The 16481-nt window shown below is 43.0% G+C and overlaps 1 protein-coding gene across 1 annotated transcript; it reads right to left on the reverse strand.

Moving 5' to 3' along the window:
• Window positions 1-9143: 9143 nt before the first annotated feature.
• On the reverse strand, window positions 9144-15997 carry LOC126174760 (probable chitinase 10). Its single transcript, XM_049921090.1, has 2 exons — window positions 15928-15997; window positions 9144-10488 (listed from the first exon to the last, which is right to left on the reverse strand). Exons 1-2 carry the CDS (start codon window positions 15932-15934, stop codon window positions 9776-9778), a joined length of 720 nt encoding a protein of 239 aa, XP_049777047.1. The 5' UTR covers window positions 15935-15997; the 3' UTR covers window positions 9144-9775.
• Window positions 15998-16481: the final 484 nt, after the last annotated feature.

Raw genomic sequence — 16481 nt, forward strand, 5'->3', positions numbered from 1 at the left:
GTAGATGGCGAAGGTACGTGGAGCAACACCCCAACACCCCCCTCCCCCCCCCCCATGTCGATAAAGCAGCCATGAGCCATTAACTACTCTCTGTGAGATATTTTCTTTACATAAATGAATGATTGTTTAACGTCTCTCTCACTGCCGTTAAAGAGACACACTTATGTTTTACCTCTACTTACAATTAGAAGGCTTTTTCATTAGAGGTATGGTAGCCCTTTTCTAACATGTAACATTTATGTAAATATCGTAAAATATATTTAAGTTAATTTAATCAATTGTTCTAATAATTTCATTACCCTTAATCACCACTATATTAAATAACTATCCATGTTTCTCATTACAGCTTTAGATTGTGGGACTTCGCCATATGGCGATAACAAAGACATGCATTTCGCCAGCAGAAAATTTCAATGCTGTTTGTGCAAATTGCACGGCGAAAATATCTAAGAACCTCGTCTCCTTGAGCTTTTAATGCGGGTATTTTAGTGTGAGATACCTTCAAATCTTTCAGCAATTATTTCCGTTTCAAATAACACAGTCACGGCTTCCTTTTGTTAAACAGGCAATGGCACAACTGCTAATGTTTTCTCAATAAGATTACGGTTCTTCCAGCAAGTCTTACGCACTTACCCCGCTACATAAGTAAGACGCTTCTTTATATCTTATCCATCTTTTTCAGCTAAATTTTATCACGATCACTAATTCCGAAATTCAATATCCAACCATCAGACCTTTCGCGGGATCGTCTGGTAAACATCATTATCCTCTTTTCATGTCATCCCGTGTAAGTATAAGGACAGACATAAACTGATGAAATACATAAGGGAAAAAGATACAGATGAAGTGGAAGGTACGCACAGACAATTTAAGTGTGTTTACATATTGAAATGACGAAGTAATGTCCATTTGATTACAAGCCTCCACCCCACTATGTGCACACATAATTGACCCGCACGAGTTCAGGGAAATGATAACATTCGTGTGTGTGTGTGTGTGTGTGTGCGTGTGTGTATGTGTGTGTGTTAAAAAAATAGAGACGTGTTTCCCTTTCTTCCCCAGAGCGGGAAACAGACATATTACTACTTAAACGGAGTGGTTGGTCTCGCGAAGGAAGTCATATGACGAAGGAAGTGAGGACAGGGCCTCCACTCATGGCTTAGGTATGCTATTTGATCATATCGCTCCTTGTTGTGGCCGAGTGGGAGAATTCTGCTTGTTTATGCTGCGTTTCCTGCAGTTCAGGCTTGGCTGTTAACTTCGAGAAGTACCTTAACAAGGAAGTGAGGCCAAATACATTAACATTACCACACAACACTTGCGGCTGTAAAATTGTTATTCGTGAACAGTCAGAGCGGAAAATGCTTTTGGTGAGAACCTTGTGTTAAAAATTCTTTCGTATCTCACAGGAGATTGGCATTGAAATTAACTTATTACTGTTATCCATGGCGGCCATTTTGTGTTTGTGTTCACCAGTGTCATTTGTCCTGAGTGATTCCACTGAATCGCATGATGAAGTTGAGCGGTGTGTTTCTTTTTATTATTACCTAGCTACAGAAACCTTTCAGTACTACGTTGTTTATTATCCTTAAGCTATATTCATTTTGAGAATGACAAAGCAGAATATACTTAACAGCATATAACAATAACTGCCTTTGTTTATATTCTATTGTAATTTTAAATGTCTTAAAGTTTGAGTCAAACACCTTTGTGCAACTTCTGTCCTTTTGGTGGCCATATTTTATTTGTGTTTAAATTGTAGTTTTTAGTTTTATAATGCTGCTGTTAATTCCTTTGCTTTCTGTCTGTTATACACTGAAGAGCCAAAGAAACTGGTACACTTGACCAACATCGTGTAGGGCACTCGCGAGCACGCAGAAATGCCGCAACACGACGTGGCATGGACTCAACTAATGTCTGAAGTAGTGCTGGAGGGAACTGACACCATTAATCCTGCAGGGCTGTCCATAAATCCGTACGAGGGGGTGGATATGTCTTCTGAATAGCACGTTGCAAAGCATCCCAAAAGCATCCCAGATATACCAATTATGTTCATGTCTGGGAAGTTTGGTGGACAGCGGAAGTGTTTAAACTCAGAAAAGTGTTCCTAGAGCCAGTCTGTAGCAATTGTGGACGTGCGGGGTGCCGCATTGTCCTGCTGGAATTGCCCAAGTCCGTCGGAATGCACAAGGGACATGAACCGATGCAGGTGATCAGACAGGATGATTAGGTACGTGTCACCTATCAAGAGTAGTATCTAGACGTATCAGGAGTCCCATATCACTCCAACTGTACACGCCCCACACTTTTACTGACATGCAGGCTCCATGGATTCATGAGGTTGTGTCCATACCCGTACACGTCCATCCGCTCAGTACAATTTGAAATGAGACTCGTTCGACCAGTAACAGGTTTCCAGTCATCAAAAGTCCAATGTGGGTGTTGACGGGCCAAGGCGAGGCACAATACTTCGTGTCATGCAGTCATCAAGGTTACACGAGAGGACCTTCGTCTCCAAAAGCGCATAACGATGATGTTCCGTTGAACATTCGCTCCATGACACTTGTTGGTGGCCCAGCACTGAAATTTACAGCAATTTGCCGAAGGGTTGCACTTCTGTCACGTTGAACTATTCTCTTCAGTCATCGTTGGTACCGTTCTTGCAGGACCCTTTTGCGGCAGCATCGATGTCGGAGATTTGATTCCTGATATTCGCGGTACGCTCGTGAAATGGTGGTACGGAAAAATCCCCACTTCATCGCTGCCCCGGAGATGCTATGTCCCATCGCTCGTGCGCCGACTTTAACACCACGTTCAAACTCACTTAAATCTTGATAACCTGCTATTGTAGCAGCAATGACCGATCTAACAATTGCGCCAGACTCTTGTTGTCTTACATAGGCGTTGCCGACCGCAGTGCCGTATTCTGCCTGTTTACTTATCTCTGTATTTGAATACGCTTGCCGATACCAGTATTTTCGACTGGTCAGTGTAGTAATCCGTTATATTTATCCTGTCCATTTGTTATTACCATTCCGACATCCGCTCCCCTCTCTATCACTGACAACACAGATAACGAATTTTCCTGAATACATATAAAGTTTGACCTAATTAACAGTTGTACCTTAACTTTGAGTGTTCTGTAGCCTGTGGACTAGGTATAAACACGTAGCTCCTTGTTGCCCGTTTGCCTTGATTTGAAGGTGTAAATCGTTTATTCCGGTCGATGGCTGTTTCTTCATAATTAGTATACTTAGTCGATCAAACCAGATGTTTTATTACTGACCGGTTACGTTTATATTATCTGTAACCCAATGTTTATGTCACTTGCAGTGCTGTACCTAGGTCTGTTGCATTCATGTCATTCGTAACCTGAGGTCTAGGTTAGCTGCATTTATGTATTTATTATTGACCTGTAGTTTTACGTTTATAATGTATACAGTTCTTTAATATGTTTTCTTTGTATGATTGGTGAAATGTATAAGATCAGTTTTAATTTTTGTAATCAGTTAAACCCAAAGTTTATGTCATTTGTAATCCAAAGCCTAAATTTTGTTACATTTATGTTTTATTATAGGCCAATAATATGAGTCCATACATTATATAAGTTCATGATACGTTTTCATTGCTTGTGCAATTGTATAAATTTTTTTTTCGATTACCTCACTCTCTCCAGCATTCGATGTTTACATTAATTTGTAACTTGCCTCTAACATGATATGTCTGTTTATCTTGGCAAATGTCAAGGTCAGTTTACAGTTATTCTTTGTATTCTACACACAGCGTGCCCCGCAAAACAGCGATACCAAAACAAGAAAAAAGATCTCTAGTAAATTTCGGCTCTAAAATGCATACCTTAAGGGCTATGAGAACTTGTTCAGCAGAAGATATGTGTTTCACACTGTTGAAGATGAGCAAGTGCTCGTAGCTCTTAAGGTATGCATTTTAGACCGCATGTTTACTGGCCGTATTTTCCTAGTTTTGATCCATACTACCTCCTTCCAGAAGGAGTTCTCCCAGTTGAAGAGATGTGTTTCGTAGTATCGAAAATGAGTAAGTGCTGACAGCTCATATGGTATGCATTTTAGATTCCCTGGTTACTATACATTTTGTCCTGTTTTAGTGATAGGAAACTGGCCCTAAAGCCTGTCGGTGTTTCTTGGAACACCCTGTATGTACAATGTTGAATCTCAATCATAAAGACAGCCAATAGTTTTCCACGTGAAAGCTGAAACATTGGTTGCAGTATGCCTTTCTTTGTAATTCTGAACTCATTTATGAGTCGATATCGCCTTCTTTTGTTATATTTAGAAAAAGAATGGCACTTGATATCGTGTCTTAAATATGGAATTGTGGCACTGCGTCACTACAATGGCAACCTCAATGACTGTCACTACTACATACGAATTTGTTTTATGTAGAGCTACTGTAATGCCAAAAAAATAGTTACCTTATTTCACTTCTAAAACATACAAATTATTCAGCTGCCATGTTTTTACGACATAGCGTTATCTAGGATAGTCCTCCTCTTTCTATACTTAATGCAGTTCGACTGCTTACAGTAACCACAGCATGTTACCAACATTGAAATAGTATTTTATTAATCATACTCTTTTTATTTTTCCACTGACTATGGTATAGAGTTGTATGACTGTGATATAGGACTTCATATGTTTTAGTCGTTGATATTATATTCTTTGGTCATCTTTGGTTACGTATAACTTTGACGACACTGCTTGTCAACTTTGAGCAGTCTTTACGCAACCTGTTATATATTGGAATTTGACTAGTTGCATGATTTATAACATTACCCAAATTATCTGTATTACATATACCACCGTGGTACATCGTTTATTTGGGTCGTTTATGAGTGGTATGCATTTTTGAGCAATCTGACGTATTGTTTTGCAAACAGTAACCATCATTTCGATGTACGGAAGTATAATTTAGAGATTTTTACTTTTTTTGGTCTGTTGATACTACATACGTTTCATTTTTTTCCTTAGTCTTCCCACGACGATGGGCGTAGTAAACAAAACTGCTAAAGAATAAATTTGAAAATGTACATCTGATGGCTATGAAAAGGTTCTTTTTTTCAGATGCTTAGCACCTGTTGTAAGCTACCTGTATAAAGTAATCTCATAAATACGCTGGACATTACGTGTTGTACACCTAAAACTTCAGTTACAATGTGGTAATGTGCGTTATCAAGCGGGGTAGCTCATTCCTGCCATTCTGTCAGAAATCCACAGTGACCACCCTTATTGCGATGATTCCGTACAATCGACTGGCACATACTGTCGTATAATAGATCGATACCACACTCACCAGCGTCTCACAGTCGACAACAGAAATGCACGTTTCAGGCAGACGCCGATAACGGTCGCGCGAGGACACGATGGATCCAATGACGCGTGCCCACTAAGCAATACCTTCAGCAGCTCAGACTACACGCGCCGTCTGCCGCAACAATGTAGGATGGCCAGTGGCAGCTGCATGTTCCTCTCTTAGTCGCAGTCTTCGACAGTCTTCAGTCTAATCAGCCCTCAACAGTTTACTCATAAGAAACTTCCTGGCAGATTAAAACTGTGTGCCAGACAGAGACTCGAATTCGGGACCTTTACCTTTTTCGGGGAAGTGCTCTACCAACTGAGCTACCCAAGCACGACTCACGCCCCGTCCTCACAGCTTTACTTCTGCCAGCAACAGCAACCCTATCACTAAACTGTTCACGGTAACACTCTCTCATCGAAGAAGCAACGAGAGAAATGAATCTTCAATAGTGAAACTTAAATTCAAGGTGAAAGGATGTCAATGATAAGATTCGCTGATGACATTACTATCCTCAGTAGAAGTGATGAAGAATTACAGGATTTGGCGAATGTAATGAACAGTCTAATGGATACAGAATACGGATTGCGAGGAAATCGATGGAAGACGAAAGTGATGAGAAGTCGCAGAAACGTTTGAATCCGCTGTTCCGGCCTCCCTACAAGCATGAAGTTATGTCTTCGCTCTCGCTCATTGTGCAAAGCCCGTCTCCATACCGATGCGGGCTTTGGACAGTGAGCAGTCTTAAACGTGGCGCAGGCCTGCTCGCGCCATGTGACGTCAGTCGGTCCTGAAGCGGGACGGAGACGCTGGGAGCTGCCCAACTTGCCTTTCAAGCATACACCACTTCGACCCTCTCTGGAAAGTTCCAGACGCTGCCATTACATCTGTACAGAGTGTTCATTTTAACTGAAGTCATTGAAATAACTCCAAAACTACACATCAAATCAAAAGAAGTTGTAATTTCAATTTGTTTGTCTCGGAGGAGGACATCCAACTATACCATACTCCATCCCCCACCCTACTGTGTGCGTGAGTGGCGGGGAGCAACTTTGAAATCTTCAGTAGGAGCCCCGCGTTTTTTATTGCGGATTACGATTCTACGGCAAAATCTACGTTCGTTTTTTCAGAAGCATTTTCATCGTCTCGCCACACATGGCGCTGTAATTGGGGGAATAGAAATGGCTGCACAATCGCAATTTAGGAGATGCTACTCAATGGCTCTTGAATATCTAATACGCCACGTGGAGCCCTCTCTATCCTTCGAAGGTAGGGCAGGTAGTATTTCGTAATTTATAATAGGAAATTCCATTCCAAACTTCGTATTCCTGCGACATGGCGAACGGGGAACTACCCGATGCGGTACCGTGGCCTTGTAACGAACTACGACTTGTCACAACAGGCAGTATACTGCGACCGAAGCTCACGTATCAGGCAGACGCAGAAGAAATAGCGGATATAAACATTACAATACTTGTATAGTGTTTATTGCCTGCTCTCCTTTTCCAGAGTAAGCTTACTCTCGTTCGTTCTTTTACAAGGTTGTGTACACCCTTATGTCTGATGGCAGCGTATAGACCGATGTAAGGAAACGAAGTGAACGTCATTCAGAAGAAGCTAATGAAGTAGTTGTACTTGCGCCAGTGCACCACAATCCACCTATAAGCGCCCGGAAATTACACCGCGATTCCGGTATGTCCGTGGGTAGTATTGTCACAGTATTGTATCGTAATAAGTATCATCCCATACCACGTGTCGCTGAATCAAGAATTCCATGGCGCCGATTTCAGTAACCGGGTCGTGCTTTGCGAATGGTCAGCCGGCCGTTGTGACCGTGCGGTTCTAGGCGATTCCGTCCGTAACGGTGCTGCTACTACGGTCGCAGGTTCGAATCCTGCCTCGGGAATGGATGTGTGTGCTGTCCTTAGGATAGTAAGGTTTAAGTAGTTCTAAGTCTAGGTGACTGATGATCTCAGATGGTAAGTCCCATAGTGCACAGAGCGATTTGTATTTGTGAATCGTGCTGTAGGGTGCTGCCCTGGGCGTTCGACAACATATGTGGTTTCAGAATGTCGGTTGTCCTGCGCATTACATAACTGAAGCACCGGAGGTATTAGACCGCGTTTACACTGGTCAGTGGATCGGTACAGGTGGCCGTATTAATTGGTCGCCAGATTTGATGTCACCGGATTTCTTTATGTGTGGATATTTAAAAGATAAAATGTAGAAGCAAGTGCCAACAGGTCGTGAAGACATGGTCGATCGCATCAGAAAAGCTGTGCTGACATTTCCACAGGTATGCTTCTGTCCTGTGTGCGCTCATTTGAAAAGTGCCTCACTACGTCAACTGAAGTTGATGGTACTACGTTTGAACACTTTCTCTTAATTGGAAAAGTAGAGTAGCGTTCGCCTCGTAGCATGGTCACAATAGCGCGTCGAGTAGTTCTTTGTTCGATGTGTCAGAGGAATACAACATTGGGAATGGAGTTTCGAATTAAAAGTTTTGGAACAGTAGTCTCTCCAACCCTTGCAGCATTGAGGTGGGTACCACGTTCCACTGGATATTCAAAGGCCATTGTCTAGTACGAGACGATTGTATTCACATGTCTATATCTCGCATCACACAGCCATATGTGGCGAAACGAAGAAAATGCTTCTGACACAGCGAAAGTAGATTTTTCCGTACAGTCGTAATCTGTCATAAAGGACGGCAGTTCCCATTGAAAGTTTCAAAATTTCCCCCCGCCACCTATGCACAGGGTGGGGGGGATGGAGTATGGTTTCATTGATGTTCTCCACCGAGACAAACAAATTATGATTATAACTTTTTTTTATCCGATGTGCAGTTTTCGAGGTATTTCAATTTATTCAGCTTTTCCGCGGAACTTCTGTGAAGTTTGCAAGGTATGAGTGAGACCTGGTACTGGCGGATGTAAAGCTTCGAGGAAGAATCGTCAGAGTGCTTAGGAGGCTCAACCTATATACCGGCACTGTAGCTCACCGTGTTCGGGCAGAGGGCTGGCTACCCTCAGTAATAAAAAAAAGTAAAAAATAAAAATAATAAAAAAAAACTGAGTCAAGCATTCAGCGAAAAACTCGATGGGATGTTATGTGACGTCATTCCCTCCCATGTAATGAGAACAACGACGACCAAAATGAAGAGAAAGGAAAAAAAAAGTTGATAAAGCACTTTCCCAAGTAATGCAAAGGTCATGTGTTCGAGTCCCATTCCTCCACAAAGCTTTCATCTGACAGGAAGCTTCATATCAGCACACCCTCCGCGGCAGCGTAAAATATTCACTATGAATCCACGATGAGTCCGACATCCTGCATGCAATTTTCTATAGAAGCGTAGTTTTCGATAAGACGTTACTGTTATATGATGCAAATTTTGTGTCACGAGAAATGTAGCATTCATTTCATTAGCAGGACAGCTGCTGATCAACATCATTTTCACCTGAACTATGGTTATTATGCTCCTATTTTTATAAACGTATTCTTTTTGTTTAATAAGTTCTTCTGGCAGTGTGTTCTGTATAATTTTCTTGCAAATAAAAGTTCTAGAAATGCCTCCAGTTGTATATTTGGGAGACGCTTAAAGATATGAAAACAAACAACAAATTTATCAGATTAATAGTTTTGTAAAACATACATTTGTAAACTGACGGTAGGAAACAATTTTTTTTTCGTAGTGGTGTCAGCATGTTTTAAATCCCATTTACAGAAAATGCCCATTCAATCCAAAAGTATAGTTGATAAAAACCAGCATCCTCGCCATCATTGATTTAATATTGGGACAGGGACGCAACAAGAATATAAAATCAACATTGTAGCGTTGTAACGTCATTTAATATGCTTACACTGTACAGTTTTAAGAATCATTCGTTACTTAACTGTTCTATACTCTACTAATTATTTTATAGATCAGTCCTTAATGAACATATGTATGTGTGTGTGTGTGTGTGTGTGTGTGTGTGTGTGTGTGTGTATATGTATAATCGATCACGTTTGTGTGAATGACTCGGTGTGTACTTACACATAGTTAACATTGTCCCGCTGCAATAAGTCACTTTTTATGCTACATTTATGTCTCAGTCTTAATGAGTCGAACGCACCGTAGGTTATTGTCAACTTGTTAATGCATTCCAGCAAAGTGGTTACATAACAGAGCTGGAAAGTAATGTTAGAAAAATTATGAGTCTTTGTGAGGCCGTTGTTATTTGTAAACCAAAGCTGTGTTCCTTAAAAGACATCGTAGTCGCCGTTGACTGTATAAAATATTTGTTACTATTGCAAATTCGGCCTTATGGCCATTTTCAAGTAACACTGCGAAGTTATCCTGTTACAGTTTGTAGTCTACCAGTTTCGTGTGGTTCTTTTAAGAAATATCATATGACTGTGAATTCCAACCATGAGAAGTTAATCAAAGCTGGATTGTTGGCGACTAGGGAAAGCGGCTGAGGTTCCAGGAGCGCCGTCGCCTGGACGACTCGGCGGGAACATCTGGCTCCGGCGGAGACCACATACCAGCGAATCCTCTGTCGGGCACGCACTTGGCGTTGACGGGCCAGTCGCAGATGCCTTCTGCCTTGTTGTACTGCAGCCCGCTGGGGCATTCGAACGTGACCGGCTTCCCGTGGTCGCACATGCAGAAGCGGCTGCAGTTGAAAGCGTGCGGCCGTTGGATCACCAGAGTGTCGTCGCCGTTGTACTTGGGACAGCCGCCGACCGCGGGGCACTCCGTGCTTTCTTGCGGCTTCACTGGAATGACGTCGACCGGCGCAGGCGCCGTGCTGGAGGGCTCGCGCGTGAAGATGATGGTCTGGGCGCCGGGCGGCTCTGCCTTGTCCGGCGTCGCCTCGGGTTGGGGCGTGGCGCGCGTGAAGACCGTCGACTTGACGGGGGCCGGCGTGGTGACGGAGCAGCCCGCGGCCGCCGGCCAGTCGCACACCTTGAGCACCGCGTTGAAGTGCAGCCCGCTGGGGCACACCACCATGGTGGGCTCGGTGGAGACGCACTCGTAGAAGACGGAGCAGTTCCTGTCGTCCCGCAAGAAGGTTATCGAGCCCGAGCCGGAGAACGTGGAGCAGCTGCCGACGGGTGAACCGAGGGCAACGCTCGTCGTCAGAATAAGCCAGAGGCTGGCTACGATGAAACCTGAAACAAGCAATGACAACATGAGCGGAATATGTTCTCACTATCTAACGAATGCAGGGTATTAGAGTTTCCTTAGTGGTCCACGACGTGCCGGCAGAAGTGGTCGTGCGGTTCTAGGCGCTGCAGTCTGGAACCGCGAGGCCGCTACGGTCGCAGGTTCGAATCCTGCCTCGGGCATGGATGTGTGTGATGTCCTTAGGTTAGTTAGGTTTAACTAGTTCTAAGTTGTAGGGGACTAATGACCTCAGAAGTTGAGTCCAATAGTGCTCAGAGCCATTTGGTCCACGACGTAAGAACAGTGAAAAGATTTGATGGGTTTTATTCCCGACTTTAATGTTTTGGCCACAGTAGATCCGCGATTGGCCAGTGGTGGCAAGTGTGCTTCCCGCCAAATCTTAAGCCCCGGAAGCCTTCGACTATTTCTGCACTTTTTTATTTTCTTTTGTTCACATTGACTGAAGTTTCGTCCCTACACTGTTTACCTCTTCTGACGTCCCACCAGTCTACGGGGTCTTATTCATTAGATTACTGTTTCATCACAGCAGCTAATTTACTTTTGTAGTTGGCGAGCGGGAGGATGGGCAGGGGTGGCTATAACCCTTGTCGCAGATGAGTCCCAATGGTCATCTCCCCCTCCGTACGCAAGCATTTTGTATTCACTTTGTATCTCCTGCATCAGCTCTAACCCCCAAGCATCATTTCTGTCCTAAATACCTCCATCATACCATTTGAAAACGCCATGGATCAGTTGGCCTTTTTCACTAGATGGCAACACTACCTTTCAGAGTTCATTTAGCTGATCAAAGCACTGACGACGTAGTTCAAGGCATCACAAGAAACGTGCTCTTAGAGCTAGCTGAGCCCAGCAGGGTGCGAGCACCGCGAACGGCGAACACGGTACCCCCACCACCGGCGCAGGGCCGAGAAAGGGAGAGGGGGGAGGCGAATGGAGAGTCGAGTGGGGGACACATCAGCTGCCGGCGCATTTTCGTCACAAGGCTTAAATCCGGGACCAGAAGCATGGAAATGACGACAGGAAATAGTACTGCTACAAATGAAACAGCCAGCCGTCGTGGCCGTGCGGTTCTAGGCGCTGCAGTCCGGAACCGCGGGACTGCTACGGTCGCAGGTTCGAATCCTGCCTCGGGCATGAATGTGTGTGATGTCTTTAGGTTAGTTAGGTTTAAGTAGTTCTAAGTTCTAGGGGACTGATGACCTAAGATATTAAGTCCCATAGTGCTCAGAGCCATTTGAACCATTTTTGAACAAATGAAACAAGTAATCAAAAATACACACTTGCCACATTCTCTCATTATCGTTTATTTCTACATTTTTATTACTTTATTTTGTGAGCTGCTGTACTAAAAATACGTAATTCAAATGTGAGATTCACTGTTCTCTTGCACTTTTTCCGTAATACAGTTTCATCTCTGCCCAGAGGAGTAACTACTTGCGCACTGCAGACTGCAACCAGACAACGAGTTCCTCAGCCGTGTTATCTTGCTTTTCATTGCAGAGACCAGTTGCTCGCAAGTAAAGGTGGAACAGAACACTGATTATTATTGTAGCCACCTGTTTGCCGGAAAGAGGAAATCTTTGCTGAGGGAAGTGTTTATAGAATTTCAAGGTGTTTTCTTTGTACTGACATCATTCTGTGTCCTAGCGAAGTTCAATAATTTGTAGTAGAGTTCGGGACGAATCTCTTCAAAATTCACTGAATATGGAGAGGACAGCAGATCAAAATCACTTTCTTATACCGCCAGAGCTCAAAACGTCGCTCAAATTCTTCCTTAAGGGCTACTAAACTGTGAATAACGTTGATAGTCTTTGTCAGTAACACCATCTTGCACGAGCCACGATTTAGGAAAATGAGCTGGATTTCCTTTTACCAGCTGCCATCTGGCGAACCTATCGATCTGGGCATAAAGCAAAGATTCCTTGCACAGAGGAATGAGGTGATACGCATTGCCGAGTCACCACTGTTGCTACTAGATGGCACCGCTGTCAAAACTGACGCTCCCATACTCCACAGTTGGTGCTTCTCTCGTCTTGTCACGACTGCTCGGAGCGCGCATATTTCGCTCACTGCCCACTGCGCCGCAGCTTCCCTGTTCGCGAGTAAGAGCGTTAGCAGACGCGAGTACTTACCCTTAAATTACGCGAGTTGTCAAGCCATCCAGACGTTCATTGCTTTGTGCTCCGTACAAACTAATCCATCTTCCAAAGCGGAAATTACAAGCAGTTTACAATTACTGATTACTGCTGATGTCATGACACTAATACACAACCGGCCATTAAAATTGCTACACCACGAAGATGACGTGCTAAAGACGCGAAATTTAACCGACAGGAAGAAGATGCTGTGATATGCAAATGATTAGCTTTTCAGAGCATTCACACAAGGTTGGCGCCGGTGGCGACATCTACAACGTACTGACATGAGGATAGTTTCCAACCGACTTCTGAAACACAAACAGCAGTTGACCGGCGTTGCCTGGTGAAACGTTGTGATGCCTCGTGTAAGGAGGAGAAATGCATACCATCACGTTTCTGACTTTGATAAATTGATACAGGTCGGATTGTAGCCTATCGCGATTGCGTTTTATCGTATTGCGACATTGCTGCTCGCGTTGGACGAGAGCCAATGACTGTTAGCAGAATATGGAATCTGTGTGTTCAGGAGGGTAATACGGAACGCCGTGATGGATCCCAACGGCCTCGCATCACTAGCAGTCGAGATGACAGGCATCTTATCCGCATGGTTGTAAAGGATCGTGCAGCCACTTCTCGATGCCTGAGTCAACAGATGGGGACGTTTGCAAGACAACAACCATCTGCACGAACAGTTCGATGACGTTCCCAGCAGCATAGACTACCAGCTCGGAGACCATGGCTGCGGTTACCCTTGACGCTGCATCACAGACAGTAGCGCCTGCGATGGTGTACTCAACGACGAACCTGGGTGCACGAATGGCAAAACGTCATTTTTTTGGATGAATCCAGGTTCTGTTTACAGCATCATGATGCTCGCATCCGTGTTTGGCGCCATCGCGGTAAACGCACATTGGAAGCGTGTATTCGTCGTCGCTATACCGGCGTATCACCCGGCGTGATGGCATGGAGTGCCATTGGTTACACGTCTCGGTCACCTCTTGTTCGCGCTGACGGAACTTTGAACATTGGACGTTACATTTCAGATGTGTCATGACCCGTGGCTCTACCCTTCCTTCGATCCCTGCGAAACCCTACATTTCAGCATGATAATGCACGACTGCATGTTGCAGGTCCTTTATGGGCCTTTCTGGATACAGAAAACATTCTCCAAATCTCTCACCACTTGAAAACGTCTGGTCAATGGTGACAGAGTAACTGGCTCGTCACAATACACCAGTCACTACTCTTGATGAACTGTGGTATCGTGTTGAACCTGCATCGGCAGTTGTACCTGTACACACCATCCAAGCTCTGTTTGACACAATGCCCAGGCGTATCAAGGCCGTTATTATGGCCAGAGGTGGTTGTTCTGAGTTCTGATTTCTCAGGATCTATGCGCCCAAATTGCGTGAAAATGTAATCACATGTCAGTTCTAGTATAATATGTTTGTCCAATGAATACACGTTTATCATCTGCATTTCTTCTTGGTGTAGCAATTTTAATGGCCAGTAGTGTAATTTGCTTCAACGGATTCTTCACTCTGCAGTTGACCGTACTGCTCCGTTAAACGTTCTGACCGACTGTAGCGCATGTGCCGGAGCTGTTAGATAATGGGCGCTTGAGCTGCTTAGGTTGGAGCCTCATATACTAAACTGTCCGGAGATATGGCGTAACACATAAGAAATGAGTCACCTTGATTTGTTGCCACGTCAGACACGTAAGCAAATTACACCATCGATGTTCGTATGCTGTTAAATGAGGAAAGTAATTTCGTTCATTTAGTTGTGCACCTAACTGAAAAAAGTGCTGAACACAGTTATACAGCATTTTAGAAGAGTCAAACTATATTAGTATGGATCATAATATTTTACCTTCCTCTCTGTAAAGACACCCTTACGTAAGCAGGAAATAAGTAACCGTAAAAGTTAATAACGAGAGACATAACTGTGTTACAGAACAGTGCTCAAGGATACGTGTATAGCAACTAATGGACGTTCACGTTGTATGTAGTTATTCACATAAACTAAAACAAGAAACGTAAGTATTTAGTGTAACATGTGAAAAGTAGGCCTGAAAATCGATTACAATGAAACTAATGTAACGTAAAAATCGACTGTAAAAGAAACAGCATAAATTAACAATGAAGTCGCAGATCCGGTTGAAGGATTTTGGTGCTGAGGGCAGCTGGAAAGAATCCCTCGACTTACAGGAATGGAAATAGAAAGGTGACTGATGGTGACTCAAATTACTTGTTCTGAAGAAATGAATTTTTCTATGCTAGATTTCGATGTGTATCAAGGAGAAAAATTACGGTTAGTTTGTATTGAGATTTTGACGTGTGGACTTTAGGGATCCGTTATTGCAACGAAACTCAATACAATAAGAAAGATGATCAGCGTACGATGGAGACATATATACCGGAAATTACTAAGAGACAAGAAAATTTGCAAATGGGTGAGACATCGTGTGGGCATGTAATAACTAATTATAATTGCAATGGAAAGTAAATGAATGTTGACAAGATACGTAGAGAATAGAATGTGTAGTCGGTATAGTCAATATGTTCAATATTGGCTTCAAGGATGAGGAATGCCAAGAGGATGACGTAATGGAAGGTGGTTCGTCACCATTGGAAAATGTACAGTATGGACGTAGAAGCGTAGAGCTGAAAACTGTTATGGATGGGGAAATCTGGAAGAAGCCAAATGATAACAGACGCTGTTTCTTTTTGCTAGAAACTCACCTGGAGTGGATGTTTTGTCGTCAAAGTAGAGCTGATAAGCTAAAATCAATATCTTTCACAAGTGATTTTGGCTTAAACAATTTTCTTACACCATTATTTTCTTAGACAGTATGTAGATGATCAGAACTGAAACAATCTCTTGTAATAGTTTCGAATATATACACACAATATTTCATTGTAGCAGTATTATGCACAGTATAGTCTTAGAGGTATGGTATTCATCATCGATGAAGTACGTTATTGGATTTAATCCAGACTGTTGAGATAACTGTCTAAATCTCATTTTGTAGTCTCTCCATTTCGATCGGTTTTTCGGATTTAATGTATATCAACGACCATTTGTGGTTATTTCGAGAACATGAAGCACAAATACAAAACGTCTGTAATTTTCGTGTCACTTATAAAACAACTTTGCGATTTTATTTAACAATCTGAGGCTATCAAGAATATCATCAGCTTCATAAACGTAAATTATTTGATTATGACACGAAACATAATATTAATTTTAAAAGACATTTCAATAGATCGAGGGAAGCCTTACCTCTCATTGCTTGTTCGGGTGTGCCCTCGGGCTACTGGATACGCTTCAGAGACAATTCACAGATCGCAAACTACTGGTTGGTAGGACTGTCTTATATAGTTCTATGAGGTTGATAGCGCCGATATAAAACCAATTAACTGAACCCTCTTGAGATTATCGTTTGAAGTGGACTACTGAGAAGTGATGAAATGTTTTCAACTACGCATACTCTTGGTGCGCATTTTTTTTCGAACAGAGCGGCTTCTATAGTTCCATTTGCCAATGCTGTACTTCGTATCTTGCAAGAGATACGTTTTGAGAGATTTATTTGCTCAGACCACTCGAGAGTCATTTCCTGATAACTGATTTGGAAGTTCCTATGTTCTAAGAAACATCTCAGCGTCTATCACGATAACGATGTGCTACCTGTTCACTTCTCATTCTGGTGCTCGATCAGAAAGCCACGCAATAAGTCTGCACAGCAAAATAAAATGTAGAAGAAAATTTCCTCAACTCCATTTGCAGTCGACAGAGGAAAACGAGGACGAAACCGTTCAAATTATTACAGTTTAGTA

This window comes from Schistocerca cancellata, chromosome 3 (assembly GCF_023864275.1).
Source record: "Schistocerca cancellata isolate TAMUIC-IGC-003103 chromosome 3, iqSchCanc2.1, whole genome shotgun sequence".
Classification (NCBI taxonomy): Eukaryota; Metazoa; Arthropoda; class Insecta; order Orthoptera; family Acrididae; genus Schistocerca; species Schistocerca cancellata.